We start from the raw sequence: 24357 nt of genomic DNA, 5'->3' as shown, positions 1-24357 counted from the left end.
CTGGATATGGTATGAGTCTGGGCTCTGACCACTCTGTATATCTGAGCATGTATTAGTTACTGAATTCTCTGAGCCTCCATGTCCTCATCTGTGGAATGGAGTACTAATTACTGCCTCTCGGGCCATGTAAGGATTAAATAAAATACTATGTGTAGAGCTCCTACGTAGTGTCTGGCCCTTATCAGGTGCTATCAGCCCCCTTCCCTGTTATTCCCTTTCTCTCTGGGGGGCTCAGCTTTGAACTAAGAAGAGTTGACCAAGTGTCTGGAGCAGGGGAGACTCTCATTCTGATTCTCCATTAAGTCAAAGGAAGCAAAAGGAAGGAGAAAACCTAAAGGTTTTGGCAGAACCCTCCACTGTACGTGGGGCTCATACTTGTCATAGGCTGAGGCTTCAGGAGAGAGTACACCTCACCCTGGAGTGAGGAGAAGAGAAGCAGTCAGAGACGGAGACAGAAGAGCCCAGTTGTATTGGTGGCAGCCTATAGTCATCTCAGAAGGAAGGGGGAGTGGTTGCAGTCTGTAAACTCCTTTTTCTGGCTTTTTATCAGGGGGTATAGGACTGGCGTGACAGGAAAGATCCTCTGAGAACCCAAAATGAGACAGAGTGGTGGAAAACGAGGGAATGATGAGAGAGGAGGAGGGAAGATGGGTGTGGCCTAAGATGCAGTCCAGGGCTGTGGCCCTTTTATTCTCAAGGACAACATTCTGTGAATAATGAACAGATAAGATAGACTTCCTCCCTTCTCAGATCTCGGGGGTTTGTGCATCTCTCAAGAAGCTATTCCAGAATGGACCTTTCCCAGAGTTCAATAGCTATTCCTCTGCCCCTCAAGAGGCAAGGCTACCTGAACCCATGCTTAAAGCCTAAGTGACAGGGAAGCTCACCCCATTCAATAGGCCCTAGAATTAAATGCTGAAACCCTCACACAGTGACCATCTTCTACTGGGCATCCTCACCGCCACTACCTTAATTCAGACCCCATCCCATCCACCTAGATCATTGCGCAGCTGTCTAATGAATATGCCTCCATCTATTTTTCCCATCTTCAGTCCATCCCCTTCTCATCTGCCAGAGTAACCTTTGGGAAGCAAAGCTAATCATGTCACTCACCTCTTTGAATAAAACAATCAGACCACCTTGGTCTTCAATAGCTCCCCATTAGCACTCTGGACATAGCGTATATATCCAAACACATATCCTGTCACACTGGCCCCTACCTACAGCCTTACTTTCCCCTCTTCCCTTTGAAGCCTGATTCCAGCCACATAGAACCATGGCTCGGTATCCAATCTGCATTCGGTGCACCTAGAATATCCTTTTCTACCAAGATGTTCCTTCCCCACCCTAGATATTCCACTCAATTGTCCTTTCCTTGGTGAGCCCTTCCCTGCTCACATCTGTACCATTCCTTCTCCATACGTTTACCAGACCTACCCTTGCCACTCACTACCCATGTGACCTTGAAGAGGTTTCTTAACTGCTTTGCAACTCACTTTCCTCATCTGCACCATTGGGTTATTTTGAGGACTAAATGAGTCAACACAGTCAAGTGTTTAGAACAATGCCTGGCCCACAGGAAACAATGTGTCAGCCATTATTACTATCATTATTAATACTATTAATATAGTATGTATCACACTATACAATAACTCTTGATTTACTTGTCTTTTTGGGTAGATCCTGAACTCCTTACTGGCATTCCCCACATCCAAATAGTGCTTGTCAAACTATATGGATGGACCTAGAGAACATTATGCTGAGTGAAATAAGACAGATGGAGAAAGACAAATATCATATGATCTGACTTACATGTGGAATCTAACGAATAGAATAAATGAGCAAACTAATCAGAAACAGTCTCAGAGACATAGAGAAAAAACTGAGGGTTGCTAGATGGGAAGGGGGGTGGGGATAAGGGGGAAGGTGAGGGGATTAGAAAGCACAAATTGGTAACCACAAGATTGCTACAGGGATACAAAAGACAGTTTGGGGAGTACAATCAATAATGTTGTAAAGATTTGATAGGGTATCTGATGGACACTTGTCTTATTAGGGAGTCCACAATGGATGACCATTGCAGTGTACACTTGAAGCTGAATAATAATGAACATCAACTCTAATTTAATATACATATATAGTCACAGGATGTGGAGTACAGTCTAGGTAATAGAGTCAATGGAACTGTAACAGCTGTGTACAATGTCAGAGGGGTAGTAGATTGGAAGAGGGGGGTTATCACTTTGTGAGGGGTGTAAATCTCTATTACATTGTTTTGCACACCTGAAACTAAAAAAAAAAAAAAAAACAATAAAAAAAGCAAAACAAAGTGCTTGTCAGATAGTGGGCACTTTGATAAATGAATGAATGAATGAATCATTTAATTATCATCAAAACCTATCTCTTCCTGATTTGGTAAAGCCCTCCCTGAGCTTGGCTATCACATGGGGAAAGACTTGAACACTCCATTTTAGTCCCAGGATTGGTATCCCTATTTTAAATAATAGAATTCTATGACTTATTTGCAATAAAATAGTCTCTGGCTTCCAGGTGAAAAGTAATCCCAGGGGACTAGTTGTGGTATTTTTTTAGTTCAGCAAAATGTCTCTGGACAACCTTCTCAGTGTATTGAGGTCATGTTCAGCCCACCCCACAAATTCTCTGGTGAACTCCTCCATAATCCTTTTTCATAAGGGCCCAGGAGGGAAAAATGGAATGAGGCATTTCAGCTTCATCTACACTTAATTCATCAACATGTCACTGGTAAGACCTATTTGATGTCAAGGCTTATGAGCCTTGAATCTAAGCCTTCCCAAGCCCCTTCCTTTGAAACTAAATGTACCATTCTGCCTACATGGTGTTGAATGCCAAGAGTGTACTTGTTTCTGAACTTTGAAGCTGGAACGGGCTCTGTCTCTTCCCCGATGTGCTTTACTCTCTCCCAAGTTGCTCTCTGAGGATGTGACATGCAGTCTTTCCCCTTCAGGATAGGCAGTGCTCAGAGCTGAACTGACAAGAATGCCTCATCCACACTGGATGAGAGTGGAAGGGGTCAAGAGATCATCTGCTCAGCTCTTCCAATGCACAGATTTAGTGCAATCCCTCTATAGGCCAGAGTCAGATCTGGGTACCAAGTTCTGCATACCTTCCAAATCCTCTGCTTAGAAGGACATCTCAGAAGTAAATGCTAATTGTGGCTGGAGGGAGATGAGGCGGTAATTCCATCAGGAAGAGACTATGTGCTATCGCAGACTCAGAAGCCCAAGTTCAACCTCACCTCTGCCACTCAATGGCTATGGTACATTGGGTCAATCATAAGCCTCAGGTTGCCTATCTATAAAATGGGGGCAATAATATTTATTTCACAGAGTTGTTGTGAATAATAAAAAGCTAATGCTTGTGAGAGTAGTTTCAAACATGAAACCAGTGCACAAATGTAAAGGATGAATAAGACAGTACCCAGGACAGATACGAGGTGTGATAAAAAAATACGGTGAATGTTAAAAGAAAAAAGTTATTTCCCAACCGCTCCAGTCCATAATGATTACTTTTTATTCTAAAGTCCTTTAGCTTGTACAATGAAGTGTTTATGCCATTTGTTCACATAGTTTTTTTTTTTAACATTTTTTTAATTAGTTTCAGGTGCACAAAACAATGTAATAGACATTTATCATTTATATCCCTCACACAGTGACAACCTCCCTCCCACCATCCACTATCCCTCTGACATCGCACACAGCCATTACATTTCCACTGTCTCTATTCCTAATGCTGTACTCCGCTTCTTATAACTATATATATATATATATATATATATATATATATATATATATATATATATATACACACACATATATATATATATACGTACATACATATATATAGCTAATTGCAGTTGACATTCATTATTGTTCATCTTCAGCTTCAGATGTACAGTGCAGTGATCAGGCATCTACATCATCCCTGAGGTGGTCTCCCAAATGAGACAAGTGTCCATCGGATACCCTACAAAATCTTTACATTATTGATTACATTCCCCAAATTGACTTTCATATCCCCGTGGCAATCTTGTGGTTACTGACTGTGCTTTCTAATCCCCTCACCTTCCCCCGTATCCCCACCCCCTCTCCCATCTAGCAACCCTCAGTTTTTCCTCTATGTCTCCAAAACTGTTTCTGATTAGTTCATTCATTTATTCTTTTCTTTAGATTCCACATATAAATGAGATCATATGGTAGTTGTCTTTTTCTGTCTGACTTATTTCACTTAACATAATGTTCTCTAGGTCCATCCATGTTGCTGCAAATGGTAAGATTTCTTTCTTCTTTATGGCTGCGTAATACTCCATTGTATAAATGTACCACAGTTTCTTAATCCAGTCATCTACTGATGGGCATTTCGGTTGTTTCCATGTCTTGGCTGTTGTGTATAATGCTGCAATAAACATAGGAGTGCATACATTTTTTTGAATTAGAGTTTTGGATTCCTCTGGATTAGATACCTAGGAGTGGAATTGCTGGGTCATAAGGTAGTTCCATTTTCAGATTTTTGAGATACCTCCACACTGTTTTCCATAGTGGTTGCACCAATCTGCAAACCCACCAACAGTGCACAAGAGTTCCCTTTTCTCCACATCCTTGCCAGCACTGTTTGTTTGTTGATTTATTGATGATAGCCATTCTGACAGGCGTGAGGTGGTATCTCATTGTGGTTTTTATTTGCATTTCTCTAATGATCAGTGAGGTTGAGCATTTTTTCATATGTCTGTTTGCCATCTGTATGTCCTTTTAAAAAAATGTCTCTTCACGACCTCTGCCCATTTTTCAATTGGGTTGTTTGTTTTTTGGAGTTGAATTGAGTGAGTTTTTAATAAATTTGGGATATTAACCCCTTATCGGATATGTCATTGGCAAATATCTTCTCCCATTCAGTAGGATCCCTTTTTGTTTTATTGATGGTTTCCTTTGCTGTGAAAAAAAACTTTTTAGTTTGATGTAATCCCACATGTTTATTTTTTCTCTTACTTCCCTCGTGCGAGGGGATATATCAGCAAAAATCTTACTCCGGGTAATGTCTGTGAAATTTCTTCCTATATTTTCTCATAGGAATTTTATGGTTTCAGATCTTACATTTAAGTCTTTAATCCATTTTGAATTTATTATTGTTTATGGTGTAAGGAGGTGTTCCACCTTCATTTTTTTGCATGTGTCTGTCCAGGTTTCCCAGCACCATTTATTGAATAGACTGTCTTCACCCCACCATACATTCTTGCTTTCATTGTCGTAGATTAAATGACCACATATGCATGGATTTATTTCCGGGCTCTCTATTCTGTGCCATTGATCTATATGTCTGTTTTTATGCCAGTACCATGCTGTTTTGAATACTGTAGCCTTGTAGTGTAATTCACATCGGGTTTTAAATTGTCATATAATTACTGCTTATGTGAATCTTTCGTCTCCCCAACTAAATCATAAATTTCTGTAAAACAGACACTGTAAATAATTTGCCCTACTATGCTCTCTGAGGTATTCATTAAATGATTTGCTGAATGAAAAAATTTGAATCACTAGGCTTACCAAGACACTTGCACCTAAATATTGATTTTGGAAGACGTTCTTGTCAACCTGCACTGCAACTGAGCTCACAGGCAGTAAAGTGAATAACTTCCATAGGTCCCAATCAGGTTACTTAAAAAGTTGGACCAAGAAGGTGGTGTGTAAACTGTAAGAAAAAGAAAAGTCTAAGCAGTCCTGAAATCTGTAACCATAGATAAAACAGTAAACATTTTATTCAGGAAGTCTAGGGATAAATATTTTCTCTACTATCTTACAAATTTTACATATTAATTTAAACAAATAGCATAATAGCAAATAGGTTCTCTCTTGTATGCCATTTCCCGTCAATACCTAGTGACTGTCTTGGGCTCTAACCTAAAGAAAGAGTCTAATTCCATATCTATGTTTATGAAAAAAAAAACCTCTCTCTCTCTCTCTCTCTCTCTCTCTCTCTCTCTCTGTCTCTCTCTGTCTCTCTCTCTGTCTCTCTGTCTCTCTCTCTATATATATATATATGCATACACAGAAACCTACATATCTTTAATATTTTGTATATTGTATGCATTATTGCATACATATAATATACACACATGTGTCTGTCTGTACATGCATCAGGTCATATTCTGTATAACTGCCTATTCTAAACAATTATAAATGTATATAAAATTAACTTCATGAAGTAAAAAAAATATTACAGTAAAAGACACATCGTCATTAATCCCCATCAAAATACTCTCCCTCGCTTTGGACTTATCTCATCGTTGTTGGCACTTTCTGAAGCAGTTCTGGAAGTCCTCTTTCATGAAAGTCTTTGGTTGCACTTTCATGGCTGCCTCGATGTCCTGAATTGATTCAAAACATTTACCTTTCATGGTCATTTTGACTTTGGGGAAGAGCCAGAAGTCACACAGTGTCCGATCCAGTAAATAAGGTGGATGAGGACACACTGTAATGTTTCTATTTGACAGAAATTGCCATACCAAAAGCGAAGTGTGACATGGAGCCTTTCCATTGTGATCTAAAAATATGGTGAATGCTGCTGCCGAGTGCTATCCAATGGAAAGGCAGGGATCTTTAATATGGGAAGTGTCACGTGGAACCTTAGTAACAGTGGGTGACAAGTTTCAACTTGTTCAATGTAGTCAGTTGGGTGTGAGCTGCAGTTGAGAGAATGTGTGTTTTAAAGTGTGCTGTAAATCATCCTCCATCATGACAATGCTCCGAGTCATACATTGCTTTTGGTACAGCAATTTCTTCAAATAAAAACATTGATCAAAGTGGCGGGTGAAGTGAGCCTCTGGAAATCTCCCCTGGAATTTAAAACAAATCTAACAATTATAACTCCACAAAGGACTCCCTGCACAGCAGACAGGCAAGAAGAAGAGGCCCACTACTAAATTCACCTAAAGGTGGGCCAAATGCGCGAGCAGGGGAGGTGGGAAAGGAGAAGTGCAGAGACATGGCCACGCCGGCACAGGACTCAGACCTATCTCAGTGCTCCGAGCTCGCTGCATCCCGGAACTACTGCAGCTGTGGGAGAGGGAAGAACTCGGACTGCTAGTGCTCCGTTTATGGCCCAGAGGGCTGATGGGACAGCATATAACACGGCTCAACTCAATGCTCACGGCAGAGACCTCAGAGAAAAGGCTGAAGGAAGAATGCTGAAAATGGTGGTTTAAGCCCTCACTGCTACAGAGAACGGAAGGCTTGGCTTCGGCACTGAGACTAACGCCCCCTCCCTACTCTCCCAGAGCTCGCCCTGCCCCCACCTGTCCAGTGTTAGAAGAGAAACAGTAGCACAGTCAGACCAAAAGAACAGAATATTTGCAGTTCTGAGAACTGTGCTCCACAGACACACATTCACAGCCCAACTAATTCTGGCAAAAGGGCTGGACCTGTGGAAGCAGGACAGACTGTGGTGGTGGTCGCCGCCATTGCTCTGGGCCACCTATCACTCCACCCCTGTCCCCACCTTTCTGGGCGGATCCCTGCAGGAGTAAACAGAACAGCTGAAACACACGGGCTCTGAATCTGGTGCAGGAAGAGCTTTGGAACTTCAAAAGCTCTTTGCATACCCACATGGACACGGCGCCCTATGACCCAGGTGAACTGTTAACAGAGGAGAAGCCCACCTACCAGGGAATTCCCCCATTGTGTGAGAAGCTGGAATAGTGCAGGGAAAACATAACACTACTGTGTGAGAGAGAAAAAAAGGCTGCAGTCGGAGAGAAAACAAAACATGCTACCAACACCTACTGGAAAACAAAAGAAAGACCTCTTCCTATCAACCTGTTACAGAACCCACTCCTATAGATGTCTAGGAAGAGAAATAGTAAATAATTAATTGCCATGAATAACCAAGGCAACAAGACAGCTCAGAAAGACAATGAAAGTCTCCAGAAATGAACTTAAAGATATGGAAATATGTAACTTAAATTACAGAGAATTCAAGATTGCAGTTCTGAAAAAACTCAATGAGATGCAAGAAAACACAGAAAGGCAGCTTAATGAACTCAGAAACACAATCAAAGAAAAACATGAACATTTTACCAAAGAGATTGAAATTTTAAAAAAGAACCAAATAGAATTTCTGGAGATTAAGAACTCAATAGAAGAAACGAAGAATGAAATAGCCAGCTTAGGTAGAAGAGTTGACCAGATGGAGGAAAGAATCAGTGACATCAAAGATAGAAACATGCAAATTACACGGATGGAAGAAGAAAGAGACTTGAGACGTAAAAGAAATGAAAGAACTCTACAAGAACTTTAGGACTCCTTCAGAAAGAGTAATATAAGAATAATGGGAACACAGGAAGGGGAAGAAAGGGAGAAGGGAACAGAGAGTATATTCAAACAAATAGTCGATGAGAACTTCCCAAAGTTGTGAAAAAAAATAGATTCTCTAATCCAAGAAGCAAATAGAATACCTAATTACGTCAACTCCAACAGGCCTTCTCCAAGGCACATTGTATTGAAGCTCTTAAAAATCAATGACAAAGAAACAATCCTCAAGGCAGCCAGAGAAAAGAAGACGGTAGCCTACAAAGGAAAGCCCATTAGATTATCATCAGATTTTTCAGCAGAAATTCTACAAGCCAGGAGGGAGTGGAACCAAATATTCAAACTATTGAAAGAGAGAAATCATGAGCCAAGAATAATATATCCAGCAAAGATATCCTTTAGATATGAAGGAGGAATAAAGACCTTTCCAGACATACAGAAGCTGAGGGAATTTTCTAATACACGACCTGCACTACAAGAAATACTAAAGGAGGATATTCGACAACCATCAACAGGCACAATTTGTGGCAACCAAAAAGGGGGAGAGTAAAGGCCTGAACCGGAACATGGAAATGGAGAAAGTAAGCGTGCTGAAGAAAATGGAATACCCTAGATATGAAACATTCTTCTACATAAACTTAATGGTAACTGTCAAAAAAAAATCCAGAAGTGAAATATATACTATAATAAAAGAAGAAACAGAGGGAAAAATCATAGAATACCAACACACAGAAATAGTAGACAACAAGAAAAATGCAAAGAAACAATGGAGACACAGTCTTACCAGAAAACTAAAGATAGAATGATAGGAAATCCTCACATATCAATAATCACCCTAAATGTAAATGGACTCAACTCACCAATAAAAAGGAACAGAGTAACAGACTGGATCAAAAAACTAAGCCCAACAATATGCTGTCTCCAAGAGACGCACCTCAGCTACAAGGACAAGCATACACAAAGTGAAAGGGTGGAAATAGACATGCCAAGCAAATGGTATCCAGAGGAAATCAGGTGTAGCCATAACGATATCAGATGAAACAGACCTCGGGGTGAAAAAAGTAACAGGAGACAAAAGTGGACACTTCATAATGGTAAAGGGGACTATACAAGAAGAAGACATAACAGTCATCAATATTTATGCCCCCAATCAGGGAACACCGAAATATACCAAGCAAACTACTAACAGAACTAAAGGGAGAAATTGACCAAAACACAATTATACTAGGGGACTTAAATACATCATTGACAGCTATGGATAGATCATCCAAACAGAAAGTAAATAATGAAATAGCAGTCCTAAATGACACATTAGAGGAAATGGACATAATAGACATTTAAAGAGCACTTCATCCTAAAACATCAGACTATACATTTTTTTCTAGTGTACATGGAACATTCTCAAGGATAGACCATATATTGGGACATAAAATCAGTCTCAACAAATTTAAGAAGATTGAAATCATACCAAGCATATTCTCTGATCACAAGGCTTTGACATTGGATATCAACTGCAAAAAGAAAGCGGGGAAAAACACAAATACATGGAGATTAAACAACATACTCTTAAAGAACAATAGGGCCAAAGAAAAAATTAGAGGAGAGATAAAAAAATAAATAGAAACAAATGACAATGAAAATACATCCTACCAAAATTCTTGGGATGCAGCAAAAGCAGTTTTAAGAGGGAAATTGATATCATTACAGGCATATCTCAACAAAAAAGAAAAATGCCAATTAAATAAATTACAGGCCTATCTCAAGAAACAAGAAAAATCCCAGATAAATAACCTCATGTTATACCTTAAAGAACTAGAAAAAGAAGAACAAGTGAAACCCAAAGTCAGCAGAAAAAAGGAAATAACAAAAATCAGAGCAGAATTAAATGAAATAGAGAACAAAAAGACAATAGAAAACATTAATGTGACAAAGAGCTGGTTCTTTGAAAAGATTAATGAAATTGACAAACCCTTGGCTAGACTCACTAAGATAAAAAGAGAGAAGACACTAATTAACAAAATCAGAAATAAAAAGGGGGAAGTTATTACGGACACCACAGAATTACAAAGGATCATCCAAGAATACTATGAAGGACTATATGCCACCTACTTCAATAACCTAGAAGAAACGGACAAGTTCTTAGAAACACATAGCCTTTCAAGGCTGAACCACGAAGAACTGGAAAATCTAAGCAGACCGATCACCAGTAACGAAATTGAATCAGTCATCCAAAACCTTACCAAAAGCAAAAGTCCTGGACCAGATGGCTTCACTAGTGAATTCTACCAAACCTTCAAAGAGGATCTAATACCAATTGTGGTTAAACTCTTTCAAAAAATTGAAGGAGAGACAGTACTTCCTAACTCAATTTATGAGGCCAACATTACCCTGATACCAAAACCTGGTAAGGACAGCACAGAAAAAGAAAACTGCACACCAATATCTCTGATGAATACCGATGCAAAAATCCTAAACAAAATTCTAGCAAATCGAATACAGCAATGCATTAAAAAGATTATTCATCACGACCACGTGTGGTTCATCCCCAGGGCACAAGGATGGTTCAACATACGCAAATCCATCAATGTGATACATCACATAAACAAAATAAAGGACAAAAATCACATGATTATATCAATTGATGCAGAAAAAGCATTTGACAAGATACAACATCCATTTATGATTAAAACACTTAATAAAATAGGTATAGAAGGAAAATACCTTACCATAATAAAGGCCATATATAACAAGCCCTCAGTTAATCTCATAATTAATGAAGAAAAACTGAAGCCCTTTGCTCTACGTTCAGGAACACGACAGGGATGTCCCCTATCACCTTTGCTTTTCAACATAGTGTTGGAAGTCCTTGCCAGAGCAATCAGGCAAGAGAAAGAAATAAAAGGCATCCAAATTGGGAATAAAGAAGTTAAATTATCACTCTGCAGATGACATGATGCTATATATAGAAAACCCTAAAGACTCCACCAAAAAGCTATTAGAAACAATCAACGAATACAGTTAAGTTGCTGGCTACAAAAGCAACTTACAAGAGTCCATTGCATTCCTATATACTAACAATGAAATCTCAGAAAAAGAAATACAAAAAACAATTCCTTTTGCAATTGCAGCAAAAAGAATAAAATACCTAGAAGTAAACTTAACCAAGGACGTGAAGGACCTATATGCTGAAAACTATAAGACATTTTTAAAAGAAATTGAAGAAGACACAAAGAAATGGAAAGACATTCATGCTCATGGATTGGAAGAATCAACATAGCTAAAATGACCATATTACCCGAAGGAATATACAGATTCAATGCAATCCCCATCAAAATCCCAATGGCATTTTTTAAAGCAATAGAACAAAAAATCATCAGATTTGTTTGGAACCACAAAATACCTCTAATAGGCAAAGCAATCTTAAGAAAAAAGAACAATAATGGAGGTATCACACTTCCTGACTTTGGCTTGTACTACAGGGCTACAATAATCAAAACAGCATGGTATTGGACGAAAAACAGACAAATAGACCAATGGAATAGAATTGAGAACCTAGAAATAAAACCACATAAATATGGACAGATAATTTTTGACAAAGAAGCTAAAAACATACAATGGAGGAAAGACAGCCTCTTCAATAAATGGTGCTGGGAGAATTGGATAGCCACATGCAAAAGAATGAAACTGGACTGCTATCTGTCACCATGTACCAAAATTAATTCAAAATGGATCAAAGACTTAAGCGTAAGACCTGACACAATAAACTGCATAGAAGAAAACATAGGTACTAAACTTATGGACCTTGGATTCAAAGAGCATTTTATTAATTTGACTCCAAAGGCAAGGGAAGTAAAAGCTAAAGTAAACGAATGGGACTATATCAAACTTAAAAGCTTCTGCGCAGCAAAAGAAACCATCAAAAAATTAAAGAGGCAACCAACTGAATGGGAGAAGATTTTTGCAAACGGTGCCTCCGATAAAGGGCTAATATCCAAAATATATAAGGAAGTCATGAAACTCAACAACAATAAAAGAAACAACCCAATTAATAAATGGGCAGAGGACCTGAAGAGACATTTCTCCAAAAGGACATACAAATGGCCAATAGGCATATGAAAAAATGCTCTGCATCATTAATCATCAGAGAAATGCAAATAGAAACCACAATGAGATATCACCTCACCCTAGCCAGAATGGCTATCATCAACAAGACAAGTAGTAACAAGTGTTGGAGAGGCTGTGGAGAAAAAGGAACCCTCATACACTGTTGGTGGGAATGCAGACTGGTGCAGCCGTTATGGAAGGCAGTGTGGAGGTTCCTCAAAAAATTACGAATAGAATTGCCATATGACCCAGCAATCTCTCTCCTGGGTATCTACCCAAAAAATCTGAAAACATTTATACATAAAGACACGTGTCCTTCAATGTTCATTGCAGCTTTATTTACGGTGGCCAAGACATGGAAACAACCAAAATGTCCTTCGATAGATGAATGGATAAAGAAGTTGTGGTATATATACACAATTGAATACTATTTGGCAGTAAGAAAAGATGAAAAAGGAGCATTTGTGACAACATGGATGGCTCTTGAGTATATTATGTTAAGCTAAATAAGTCAGACAGAAAAAGCAGAGAACCATAGGATTTCACTGATATGTGGTATATAAATCAAAAACTACAAAGAACAAGACAAACAAATGAGAAACAAAAACTCATAGACACAGACAATAATGTAGTGGTTACTAGAGAGGGTAAGGGGGGTGGGGGGTGGTAGATGAGGGTAAAGGGGATCAAATATATGGTGATGGAAGGAGAATTGACTCTGGTTCGCGAACACACAATGTGATTTTTAGGTGACATGGTACATAATTGTACACCTGAAATTCATGTCAGTTTACTAACAATTGTCACCCCAATAAACTTTAATTAAGAAAAAAACACATTATGGTGTGTCCTCATCCACCTTATTCACCGGACCTGGCACCGTGTGACTTCTGGCTTTTCCTCAAAGTCAAAATAATTCAGGACATCCAGGCAGCCATAATAGCGTAATTAGACATTCAAGAAAGAGGACTTCCAGAACTGCTTCAGAAAGTGGCAAGAACGATGGGATAAGTGTGTTCGAAGCGAGGGGGTGTATTTTGATGGGGATTAATGGCTATGTATCTTTTACTGTAAGAATTTTTTTCATTTTCACGTTCACCATGTTGTTTGATCATTGCCTCATATATCCCTGACTGCAGTAGTTCCCAGTTATCTGTTGTGGGAAGAAGCACTGTGTCTTGGCAAGAACTCCAAAACCTTTTCATGAATGCTTCATTCCTTCACCCTCTATTCTGCTTACTTGACATTGTTCCAACCATGTGAATGTCCCTGCATTTCCCAGTAAGGTGCATATTCTCATCTCAGAGCAGCCACTTCTATATACTATAGTAGTTCCCTTTATCCACCATTTTGCTTTCTGTGTTTTTTTGTTACCTTTGGTCAGCAGTGTACCAAAAATGTCAAATGGAAAATTTCAGAAATAAACAATTCATAATTTTAAACTGTGTGCCATTCTGAGATGAAATCTCACACTGTCCCGCTCTGTCCCACCCCGGGCGTGAATTGTCCCTTTGTCCAGCATATCCATGCTATACACTACCTACCCTATTAGTCGCATGATAGCTGTCTTGGTTATCGGATTGACTGTCAGTAGTATCACAGCACTTGTGATCAAGTAACACTTATTTTACTTAACAATGGCCCTAAAGCACAAGATTAGTGATACTGGCCATTTGGATATGCCAAAGAAAAGCTGTAAACTTGATCATAGTTAGGAATGCATAGAAAAAAACATAGTATATATACGGTTTGTTACTATCTGTGGTTTCAGGCATGCACTGGGGGTCTTGGAACGTATCCCCCATGGATAAGGAGGGACTACTGTATTTCATTTTAAACAACAGCTAACCTCTCAGCTCCACAGCTCTCTCTATCCACAACCCTTTATCTTGTTTTACCCTAAAAACTAAACTTCTTTAAAGAGTGTTCCACAGGATTCAACCACTGCAATGAGATCTCAACCAAGCCACCTACTGAAACTGCTGTTGCCAGTGACTTCTGTATTGCTAAATCTGATGAATGCTTTTCTGTGCTTCCTTGCAAGAGAAAAAAACTTCTTTACCGGTTCTCTTTCAGCAATCTTCACAGGCTGTCCTCCTCTACCTCCCTCTTGAACATGTGTTTTTCTCTCTGGGTGATTCCTGTCCTGCTCATAGATTCAGTAGCCACCTACTATTCACCGTTCACTCTAGCACATCTATAGCTTCAGTCTGCTGAGCCCGCTTTAGACAACATTTTTACCTGGATGTCCAAAAGGCATTTCAAAAGCTAAAATCTTCCTTCTCTTTCCTCTGAGATCCATTTGTTCCTGAATTTTTCGGCTCAATGACTGGTACCACCATCTACCCAGATGTCCAAGTCAGAAACCTGGGAATCATCTTACTGTACTTCTTCTTTCTCATGGCCCACATCCATTTGGTCCTTGAGTCCTGATGATTTATCTATTAGTTTTCAACAGGTTATAAAATATTATATCTACTTTGGTCCCATTTTACAAAAAAAACCCTCATATAAAATACAGGTATATTCATTAAGGAGTCAGAAAGGATGACACTGAAATGTTAACTATGGGTATTAATGGATGGTGGAATTAGGAGTATTTTTTTAAAACATATATATTTTTAAAACATTGTATTCCTTTATGTAAAACTATCTTTAAGATATCCTTTGAATGTGTGCCTGCCTCTAAGTCCCAAGTTACTTTAGATTCTTATCAGCTCTTGCAGCAACATGAACCTTGTATCTGGTTCCCCTGCCGCTAACCTTGTCTCCCCCTCCCCCCACCCATCCATGTCCCATACTGTAGAAGGCTATACAGGCCGTTCATCAATAACCATTGCCCACTTCCTGGCCTCATTTTCCACCATGCTCTGTTTCATGCACCTTCATGCCTTGGATCTTGTGTTCCCTCCCTCCTGGCATGCTATTTTTGTCTCCATGTTCTTCCTGTATCTGACCCCCTTCTTCTCATCCTTAAAGATTCAGGTTGAGCATCCCCTCCTGCGGGTGTCTTTCCTAGATGTCACACGTGGAGTTAGGAGCCCTTCCTCCTGACCCCTGCACTGTACTTACTTATCATAGCCTTTCTTACTCTGATTTTACCCAACTAGTCTCCCATCAAAGAATGACCGAAGGACTATCCTACTCATCTTCGTATCTGAACACCTTGAACAATTTCCATTAAAAACTCAGTTTAAATCAATTTATTGGGGTGACACAGGAGTACCCTTGAGAGTGTTACTGAGCCATTTCTTTCATCAAGTTATTCCAGGCTATCTCCTCCTGTCTTCCAAGTACCCCTCCACCAAGACACACCATCACTGCTGCACAGGCCTGCTGTGGGCTCAGCTGTGAAGGATGTGACTCGGGTAAAACCAATCCCAACTCCAGAGTCTCTCAGTCATCCTTCTCCTCTTCACTGATCAGACACAGCACTGGGGGTCAAAGGCCACGGTTTAGGTGAATCTACTTGTTTTCACCACAACCACATCACCACATTTAGTGGGATTTACACCAAAAGCCATGTTCTAATGATTTCCAAACATGCAGAAAACATGCCTGAATGGTCCTCCACAAGTAATCTGCTATGCGTCGAAGCCCAACAGTCTTGGGTGATAATGGCAGGTGAAATGGACGTGAAAAGACTGAGGCTCTAACGCCCACAGGAGATAACTCAGGCCTCTATTCTTTACTCCATGTCATTCAGACATCGAAGAAGTTACTACACTCTTCAAACTCTAAAGAAAGAGATTCTGTAGTCAGCCACCAGCACCTTGGTAGTAGGGTTCTCCTTACACAAAGCCTTTGTTTCTCCTGCTGCAGTTTCAGCTGCACTAGCTTTGTCCATTGTCCAGGTGAAGCTGGTGGGCAGCTCTGAACACACACATTCTGGGGGCACCTCGTCCTTGTGCAAGTTCTCTTTCTTCCCCCGAGTGCCACATGTGTTGCACTAGTGAGCAGTACCAAAGAGCCACACATGCCAGCAGGATGACTGCTGAGTCCTAGCACGGAGGCACTGACTCAGGACCTCTGGACCCCCATGCAGTGATCTCTGGCTTGCCCCAGCATGATGCGAACAATGGTTTTCAGTCTTCACTGTTAACATGTGATTGGCTTAATTTTATTTTTGTACTGGGGAATACATATTACTTGAACAAAAAGAGGGGCATTGAGAATACCTAAAGGCGCCTAATAATAACCACTCATGGGCCAAATCGCCTAATGCTGGCTCGGGGTTCACTCAGTCATGAGGATTTCACTCAGTGTCACCAATAATCCTGCAGGCAGATGGCCTGGCACCAACTGCAGTCTAGTGATCCACAAAGGGAAGTTTCAATATCCACCGGAGGAAGGCTCAGCAGGTTCTCTCACTTCCTTAGTGGCTGGAGCCACATCATCATGGTGTCTCACCCTCTTCGCTGGCCCGGCCCACTGTGTCTGCTCTTCCTGACCCTTCCTGTTGCCTCACACCACTTCATGCTCCACGTTCTTCTAGCCTCCAGCCCTGAGGCTTTCTTAGGCTGCTGAGATGTGAGGATATGCAGGATCTCTTGGTAACCAGGCAGGCACTGGCTCCTCCAGCTGCAGGCAAGGCTGCAGGCTGGGAGGGGGGCCCCGGCTCACACCTGCTCACTGGACCAGCACACCTGATGTGGCTAGTGCTGACAGTACTGTCACTGTTACCTTGGGATCTGACTTCTTTGAAGGTGGCCAGAGGTGCACAACCCAGTATGGGGCAGGGGACGCCCTATGGAGTGAACTGCAACCAATGAGAGACAGGACTCAGCAGATAAATTCCCCTCCCGCCCGCGATGGACTGTTTAGTGAGGCAGTAATTTCACAGGACCTCTCTGTGGACTGACAATCAGCCGTGCTTGGTGTAAAGCCCTGGCCAGCACAGTGACAAACTCCTGAGATGTGCTCTTCCTCCTGGCCTGCCTCCTTCCCTTTTCCTCACTTCTAATGTCTTGAAATTGCACTCCCTGAGTTAGCATGTAAGCATTTTCCCTGGGCTCTGTTTTCTAGGGAGTCCGGCCTAAGACAACTCTTATACTTCCTGTATGTCAAACACTCCGTATGTGAGCACATGTATGTTCATGCTTGCACGCATGTGCATGTGTGAGTGTTATTTTAAATCCTTACAAAAATTCTTTCCCGATGAACACTGAACCCTTGGGGAACGGTTGGAAAGGATAAAATAAACTGCCCAAGAACACACAGCTACTAAGTGGATAAATGGAAACTTAAGCTTAGGTCCGTCTAACATCAAGATTTCTGCTCTCTCAGATCATGAGCACTGAAGTCACAGACCAGGGCTTAAATGCTGGCTATAAACATACTAGCTGTGTGATCTCTGGTAGGTTACTTAACCTCTCGAGCCTCCCTTTATTTCCTCATCTGTTTAAATGACAGCTGTAGGTGCCGTGACTCTAAGGTTTCTTCCAGTTGGGACATTCAGTAACCCCAAGGCTCTGCTATTACAGCCTCTGAAATGTTCATGTGCAACTTGGGGAAGGGGTTATGCAGGATGGATCCAGGCCTTAGGACTATTGTAATTCCAGAGGAACATCTTGGCAGACATATGAAAGCATTGAGCCTGGGGAGGGAGGGATCCTGGAGTCACCCACTCCTGCGCAGGATCAGTCCCAGTGGCATTCAGACACCCTACTGACTGGGACACTCTTCCTATTTGTCAGAAGTCAATTGGCTGCAACATCATTTCCCAAGGGAAGCCACCCCCCTCCACCCTATGTCTCTCGAGACTGGACCCTGCTCCCTCTCATTGCTCTCATAGCTCTTTCTACTGCATCTCCCTTGCACTTAACACAGTCTGAAATTATACATTAATGTGATCATTCATTAATATCCGTCTCTCACTGGTAAGATTCACGAGGGCAGTGAATCAAGTTTATTTTGTCCCCTATTGTATCTCCAATATTTAGAATCATGGAAGGTGTTCAATAAATGTTAAACGAATGGGTTTAATTAATTAATTAACACTATGCAGCCAAGTCTTGATGAGACCGAAGCAGCATTTTGGCTGGAAAGCCGATCTGGGGTAAATGGTAAGATTCTTGTCTGATTGTCCAAGTCAGTCAGTATGTAGCTGCATGTCCTTGAGTCCCAGACTTCTCTCCTCCTCCTGCCAGTCTGTGTCACAGCTCATTAGGGGGCTGATAAGAGGATGGCTGTATGCTGACTGTGGCATCCCTAAAGTCACCCTACCAGTCACCAGGCAGCCCAAAGTGGCTGAAGCACCGGACTCAAGGTTACTGAGTACACTGATGAGAGGGGCAGGAAAAGGCCTGGTGTTTCAGCTTTCTGTGTTTACACACCGCTGGGCTGCACCTCCACTGTGGGATCCAAGCAGGAAGACTAACTGTTACACGAGAGGTCTGGGGCTGTAGAGAAAAACAGCACATCCTTTTCTGCTGAAGCAAGGTATCATAAGCAGGGTGGGTTTGAGTCTCAAAGACAGCAGACAGCTCCCCGAAGAAGTCTTCAGTCCCCACCCCTGCCCTTGTGAGATGCTTCCAGGGCTCCCCCCTAGGCCTTCTGCACCCTTCTGTTGATTGGTCAGTCCTTTACTTGCAAGCCTCTCCCTGGGAGCAATGCCTCACTTCTGAACCAGCCCATTTTGGATTCCAGAGCATCGGACAATTCACAGTTCCCTGAACAAGCCTTGCTATTTATCCCGCTGCCATCATTGCAAATGCTGTCTGCACTGCCAGACAAGCTCCTAAGCACCCTCCTCCTCAGCTTTGAAATGCCCTTTCCATGCTGGTCTGCACAGAACTTTTCACAATGCTTTGTCAAGGATAGTTTATTTAAGACCCTAACTAACATTTGAACCTTGGAGACTGGGATTAAAAATATTATCTTATATCCCAAGTTTGATTCAGTTAAGGGTTAAAATCATATTAATTCAATATAAAGGGAAGGGAGACAAGAAAAAAGAAAAAGAAGAAAGCAAGGGTGGAAGGGAGGGAGATGTGGAGTAAGGGAGGAGAAAAAGGCAGGATGGAAGGAAGGACCTGGATTTATGTGTACCTTTCGTGGTGACATCAAAATTCAGCTGAGGTAGTATGCTGTGGTGGGAAGAATCTGGGCTCTGGAGTGAGACAGATAGGGGTTCAAATTCCAGCCTTGTTTCATACTAACTGTATGGCTTCTGACAAGTCATTCAAGCTCTCTGAGCTCCAGGTGGCTCATTTGTAAAGTGGGGATAACAAGTAGCTAAAAGGTACGTTTAAAGAGGATTAGAGATAATGCATGTAAAGCACCTCGCACATTGGCTTTGCTGGGAGGCTGCAGGAGATCTCCCTTCAGGGCTCCATACTTTGACTCAGGTTGGATTACAGAGAAGGAAAAGGGTTGGTCCAAGGTCACAGTAAGAACCCAGGTCTGTGCTCTCTGCATTGGGTACCCATTACTTATCTTAACCACAAAAACTCAGTTATGGAAATATGGACAGTGAATGAATAATGATTTAATTAATTTTTAGAGATGGTAATAGTGTGTACCAAGTAAACAAGAGATTTCCCTCTGGAAGAACTTCCTATGTCCTTGCTCTAACCTAACAGATGACTGACATTCTATGATGGTCACCTGCATTTTAATCAAGTCTCTACATTCACCCTGAAAATCTACAGCCTGTCCAAGTGCACCTTGGTCCTGGTAAAAGCACATTGACAATAGCAGAAAAATAATACAAGTAACAAAATAACCATAACTGTGACCAACTCCTCTGCAATTGATCTCTTCCTCCTGTTATTTAACCATATTTCCCCTGATAGCACCTCTCAAGTATCAAAGTCAACTAATGTCGCTGTGTTCCATTCTCTCAGGGCCTGTCCAAGCCCTGCCAGGGGATGCTAATGAGTAACAAAATAATCAGAACAAACAAAAAGCACCTGGATAATCCAAACATGGAATCCAAACCCTCTAATTCGTGTTAATTGGTCAAAGCCTTCCTTACCTGTTACAGGTGCTGGACTGGGAAAGCCACAGGGCAGGCATCATGGTGTTAAATATTCACCAGTGTATGTCGCCAGTGCCAGCTTAGTAAAGATTTGTGCAATGAATGGGAAAATAAATGAAAAATATATAAATGATTGAATAAATGGAAGGCTCATAAGCATACAGCGCAACTTGAAGTCCTTCCACCTCCTCCCCAGCCCACCAATGAGTCCACATCACTTGTTCTGTGCTTACCCTAGTGATCAGCTCCCCGACCATTCCTGTCCAGGTGCCATTGGCCTCGGGAACGCCGTACACGCCGTCCCCAACCAGGTGGATCTTGTAGTTGAACCGGAGAATCTCTGCCAGCTCCTTGAGCATGTCCACACAGAAGCCTTCGTAGCGGTCATTGCCTTCCATCTCCTGGTGGTTCCCCTTCAGCATTAAATACGGGTTTTCCTGCAGCAAAACTGGGCAGCTGTCATTCTCATCTTAGCCCTGGTGTCTCAGCCACATGTGACGGGGGGGGGCACAGGAGGAGATAGGTTAGAAGGAGATAAGTGGCTTAGGTACTGGGTTACTTGGAGGTGGTGACTAGCTCGCCTCTGACGACTTCAAGGCACTTCTCTTACCAGGAACGCACAAGGGTCCCATTTCATAGTGTCAAGCCAAAGCCCCTCTACTTATTTAAGGTCATTATCTGACCCTACCACCATCCCATCCCTTCCTTTTGTTTATTCCACACAGACCTATCACTGGACATTATGAGCTACAAAGATGCTGAGAATATAGCAGGGCACCATGGGCAAGGGAAAAGCATGATCAAGGGCATTATCCCGAGTGAGATGGAGCGTGGCCTATTCAGGGCATGATATGTCCTCCATTTAGTGGAGTGTGGATTGTGTGGACAGTTGGGGTAGGAGGATAAATTTAGAGACAAATTACGGTTCATGTGGCCCTGGAGGCCCGACATCATACATATATGTGTACATCATACATATATAGCAGGGGGCACTGAGAGTCTTAAAGACTTAGGATGCGAGTAAAGAATATTCAGCAGCAAGAGAGAACATCTGGGGGTGAGGACAGACACCCCCCACCCAAATATGAGGTACTGACTCCTGAGCCGTAGTTTGACTCAGGGTGGGTTACAGAGAGCTGGAAGGATACAGAGAGGGCAGGCTTGATGACAGGTTGAGGGTGTGGCAGTTTGGTAGGGGTCCTCAGACCCTTGGCCAAGGACGGTGTCATCAATACCATGGATGATTTGGAAGGGAAATGGATTTGAAACGTGTTGAATTTGAGGTGCTGTAGGTTATCCAGGAGGAAATGTCTGACTGAGTCTTTAAAATGTGGAGTGAGGAAAAGACTGGGGGCGGAGATTGGGAGGCTTTTGTATAGAGGTGATGGCTGAAGCTGCAGGATATGTGAGGCCATTGAGGGGGAAGAGCTGAGGGAGGACAGAGAGGGATAAGAAGAGGCCCGTGGGGCGACCATAATCTTAGAGAGTGGGAAAATGAATAGCAGCTATAAAAGAAGATAAAGCAGAAGTAGCCAGAAAAGCTGAAAATCAGGAAAATAAGGTCATGAAAGTCCAGGAGGAAGCAGTTGCAAGAAGGAGAATGCAGACATCCCCATACAGAGATGAAGTAGGGCTGTGACAGGGCATCTGGGTCAGGTGCCACTCGTGACCTTTCAGGGAAGGTTCAGTGGGCGGTGGAGGAATTCTGCAAGTATTGGGGAGGGAATGAAATGTGCACAAATGAGAGTGGAGCAGCATTTTGAAAAGTTAGGAGACAAAGGAAGGCAGGCAGACCATCTTTCCACCCAACTGCTACAAGTAATGTCTCTCTCCAAGCTTCATTTCATCATCTATTATGATGGTGCAAAAGTAATTGCGGTTTAAAAGGTTAAAAATAATTGCAAAAACTGCAATTACTTTTGCAGCAACCTAATACAAACAACAGGGCTGAATGATGTCCAAGGGCTCACCAATCCCATGATTCATTTATGATTCCCTAAACTGGAGGGTAGCTGACAGGGCAGCAGGGTGTAGATAAGGTAGTGGTTATGGCATCTTAGGATGGGAGGGACCAGAGTACGTTTGTAGGTAGAAAGGGAGGAATCCTTCAAAAAGGAGAGATTATAGAGAAGAAGAAAGAGATGTGCTAGTGCTAGTTGGTGCAGCAAAGACGCAGGATTTGGTGGGAGGAGACAGAGTGAAGGTGAGTGTGAGGCTGAGAAGTTGGCCTGGAGGTACGGTAGAGAGCATGGATGTGGATACAGTGAGAAGTGAGGAGGCCAGAAGTGAGGGAACTCATGCCAGCCTCCAGAGTTGTGTGGGAGGCAGGTAGTATTGAAAGCGTGGTACGTGAAAAGGTTTGGCAGAACTGCTGAGGGGATATGATAGGGAGTGAGAGAGATGAGCACAGGGATTGCCGAGGCTCAGCTGAAGTCAGAAGGCTGAGTGCAGATTGGCAACTGGGAACAGTGATTGCAAGGGCAACTGGACTTAAGGACCAGCATGAGATGACTGAGCATCATGGCGGAGACAATATTAGAAGCTAAGAGAGGGAAGTGCTGAAATGCTGGTTTGCTGAGCTCAAGCTGGAAGGAACATCTGGGATGGAAAAGATGGAGAACCAGACAGACCAGAGGTCATGAGTGGAGGATGGAGAGAGCAATTTTGTGAGTATGATAAATTCAGAGAAAGGAAGGTAGAAGGTTGTGTGTCAGAGAGGGGAGGCTCCAAGTTGAAGATTATGATACATGATCAAGTCCATTGTTATATCAGTGAGATGGGGCCAGTCTCCCTGTCTTCCACAAATGCTGTCCTCGGCTCAAAGGCTTCTCTCTGTCCCCTCTGCCCCAACTGCTCTCTCTCCCCTTCTTCTGTATAACCCATTTATCTCTGTCCTTGGGTTCCCATTACCTCTTCTGATGCCAACTCACTTCTCAGAACTCCTGTGCTTACAGCTAGGGTCCCACACAACCATCCTCCAGTTTTCCTTTTTGTGCCTGCTCCCAAGTATAATGTAAGAGGGGCATAGGACTAACTCTTTCCCTTCTTTGGTACACCACCTGGTTCCAACATTGAGCACTGGTGGATTGTGTAAGTGAAAATCTCTGAAATGGCCTGATGAACAGGGCTTGGCTGGGGCTTTCCACCTCTGGGATAGCAACACCCTGCGTATCTTATGTTATCCCCAGGACTGTCACAAGCTTATTCTCCCCAAACAGTCTCTACCTGAAATTAATTTAAAATTCACTGACGTATTCAAAGTAAATATACAAAAGATCAATCTTGGAGGGAGGAGCTATATGGGAAAGCTAAAATGTGAGAAAATTGGGGGCTCACGGCACGTTGGAAAACGTGGAGGTCAAGTGCTAGCCTGGAGCAGGAGCCCTGTCCTGGCAGGAGTGTTGGGAGAACGGAAGGCAGGGATGCGAGCAAAATGCTTAACTCAGGGCCTGACACAGGCAGGTGTTGAAGGAGTGGGAGGGAGCTGCGGCTAATTCTGTGTCTGCTGGTACTAACCAGCACATCGTTCACATATCCCAAGTGCACCTGGCAGGAGTGGGAAACAGTAAGGACATGTGCCGAGTTTTAAGGGAGAGATCATACGGGATGACCATTTACAAAGAATAACCCACAAATAGTCGCCAAGGGCTGAACTAACATAGTCATTCTTGGTAAGAGTTACTCACTTGTGTCAGCTATCTTAGACATACATGCACAAGAAAACATTTTTGCTTCAATTGTACTTACTATGTTATTAAATGTCATCTGACACAAAAGTGTCCTGTCCTCACCCCTCATGAACACACGTGTGCATATGTAAACAACTGTGTATGCGTGTGTGTGTGTGCATGTGCACACACATGCAAACACAGTCAGCTAGACATTTCCAGTCTAGAAACACGGCCCTGTGGTCTGTGTCACTGTGGGTCTGAC

General features: G+C 42.2%; 1 protein-coding gene across 22 annotated transcripts in view; it reads right to left on the bottom strand.

Annotated features, from left to right (window-relative positions):
* Positions 1 to 24357, bottom strand: part of GRIK4 (glutamate ionotropic receptor kainate type subunit 4) — a 635671-nt gene that overhangs the window by 92787 nt on the left and 518527 nt on the right. For all 22 annotated transcript variants that reach the window (XM_088800778.1, XM_088800776.1, XM_074321326.2 and 19 more), the window contains one exon: positions 20658 to 20861. In XM_088800778.1, the coding sequence (XP_088656904.1) occupies positions 20658 to 20861 (204 nt within the window). The remainder of the gene's footprint in view (positions 1 to 20657; positions 20862 to 24357) is intronic.

This window comes from Rhinolophus sinicus, chromosome 9 (assembly GCF_057876585.1).
Source record: "Rhinolophus sinicus isolate RSI-liver-muscle chromosome 9, RSI-T2T, whole genome shotgun sequence".
NCBI classification, from domain to species: Eukaryota; Metazoa; Chordata; class Mammalia; order Chiroptera; family Rhinolophidae; genus Rhinolophus; species Rhinolophus sinicus.
The sequence above is the reverse complement of the archived record's forward strand: the minus strand, read 5'-3'. Positions and strand labels throughout refer to the sequence as shown.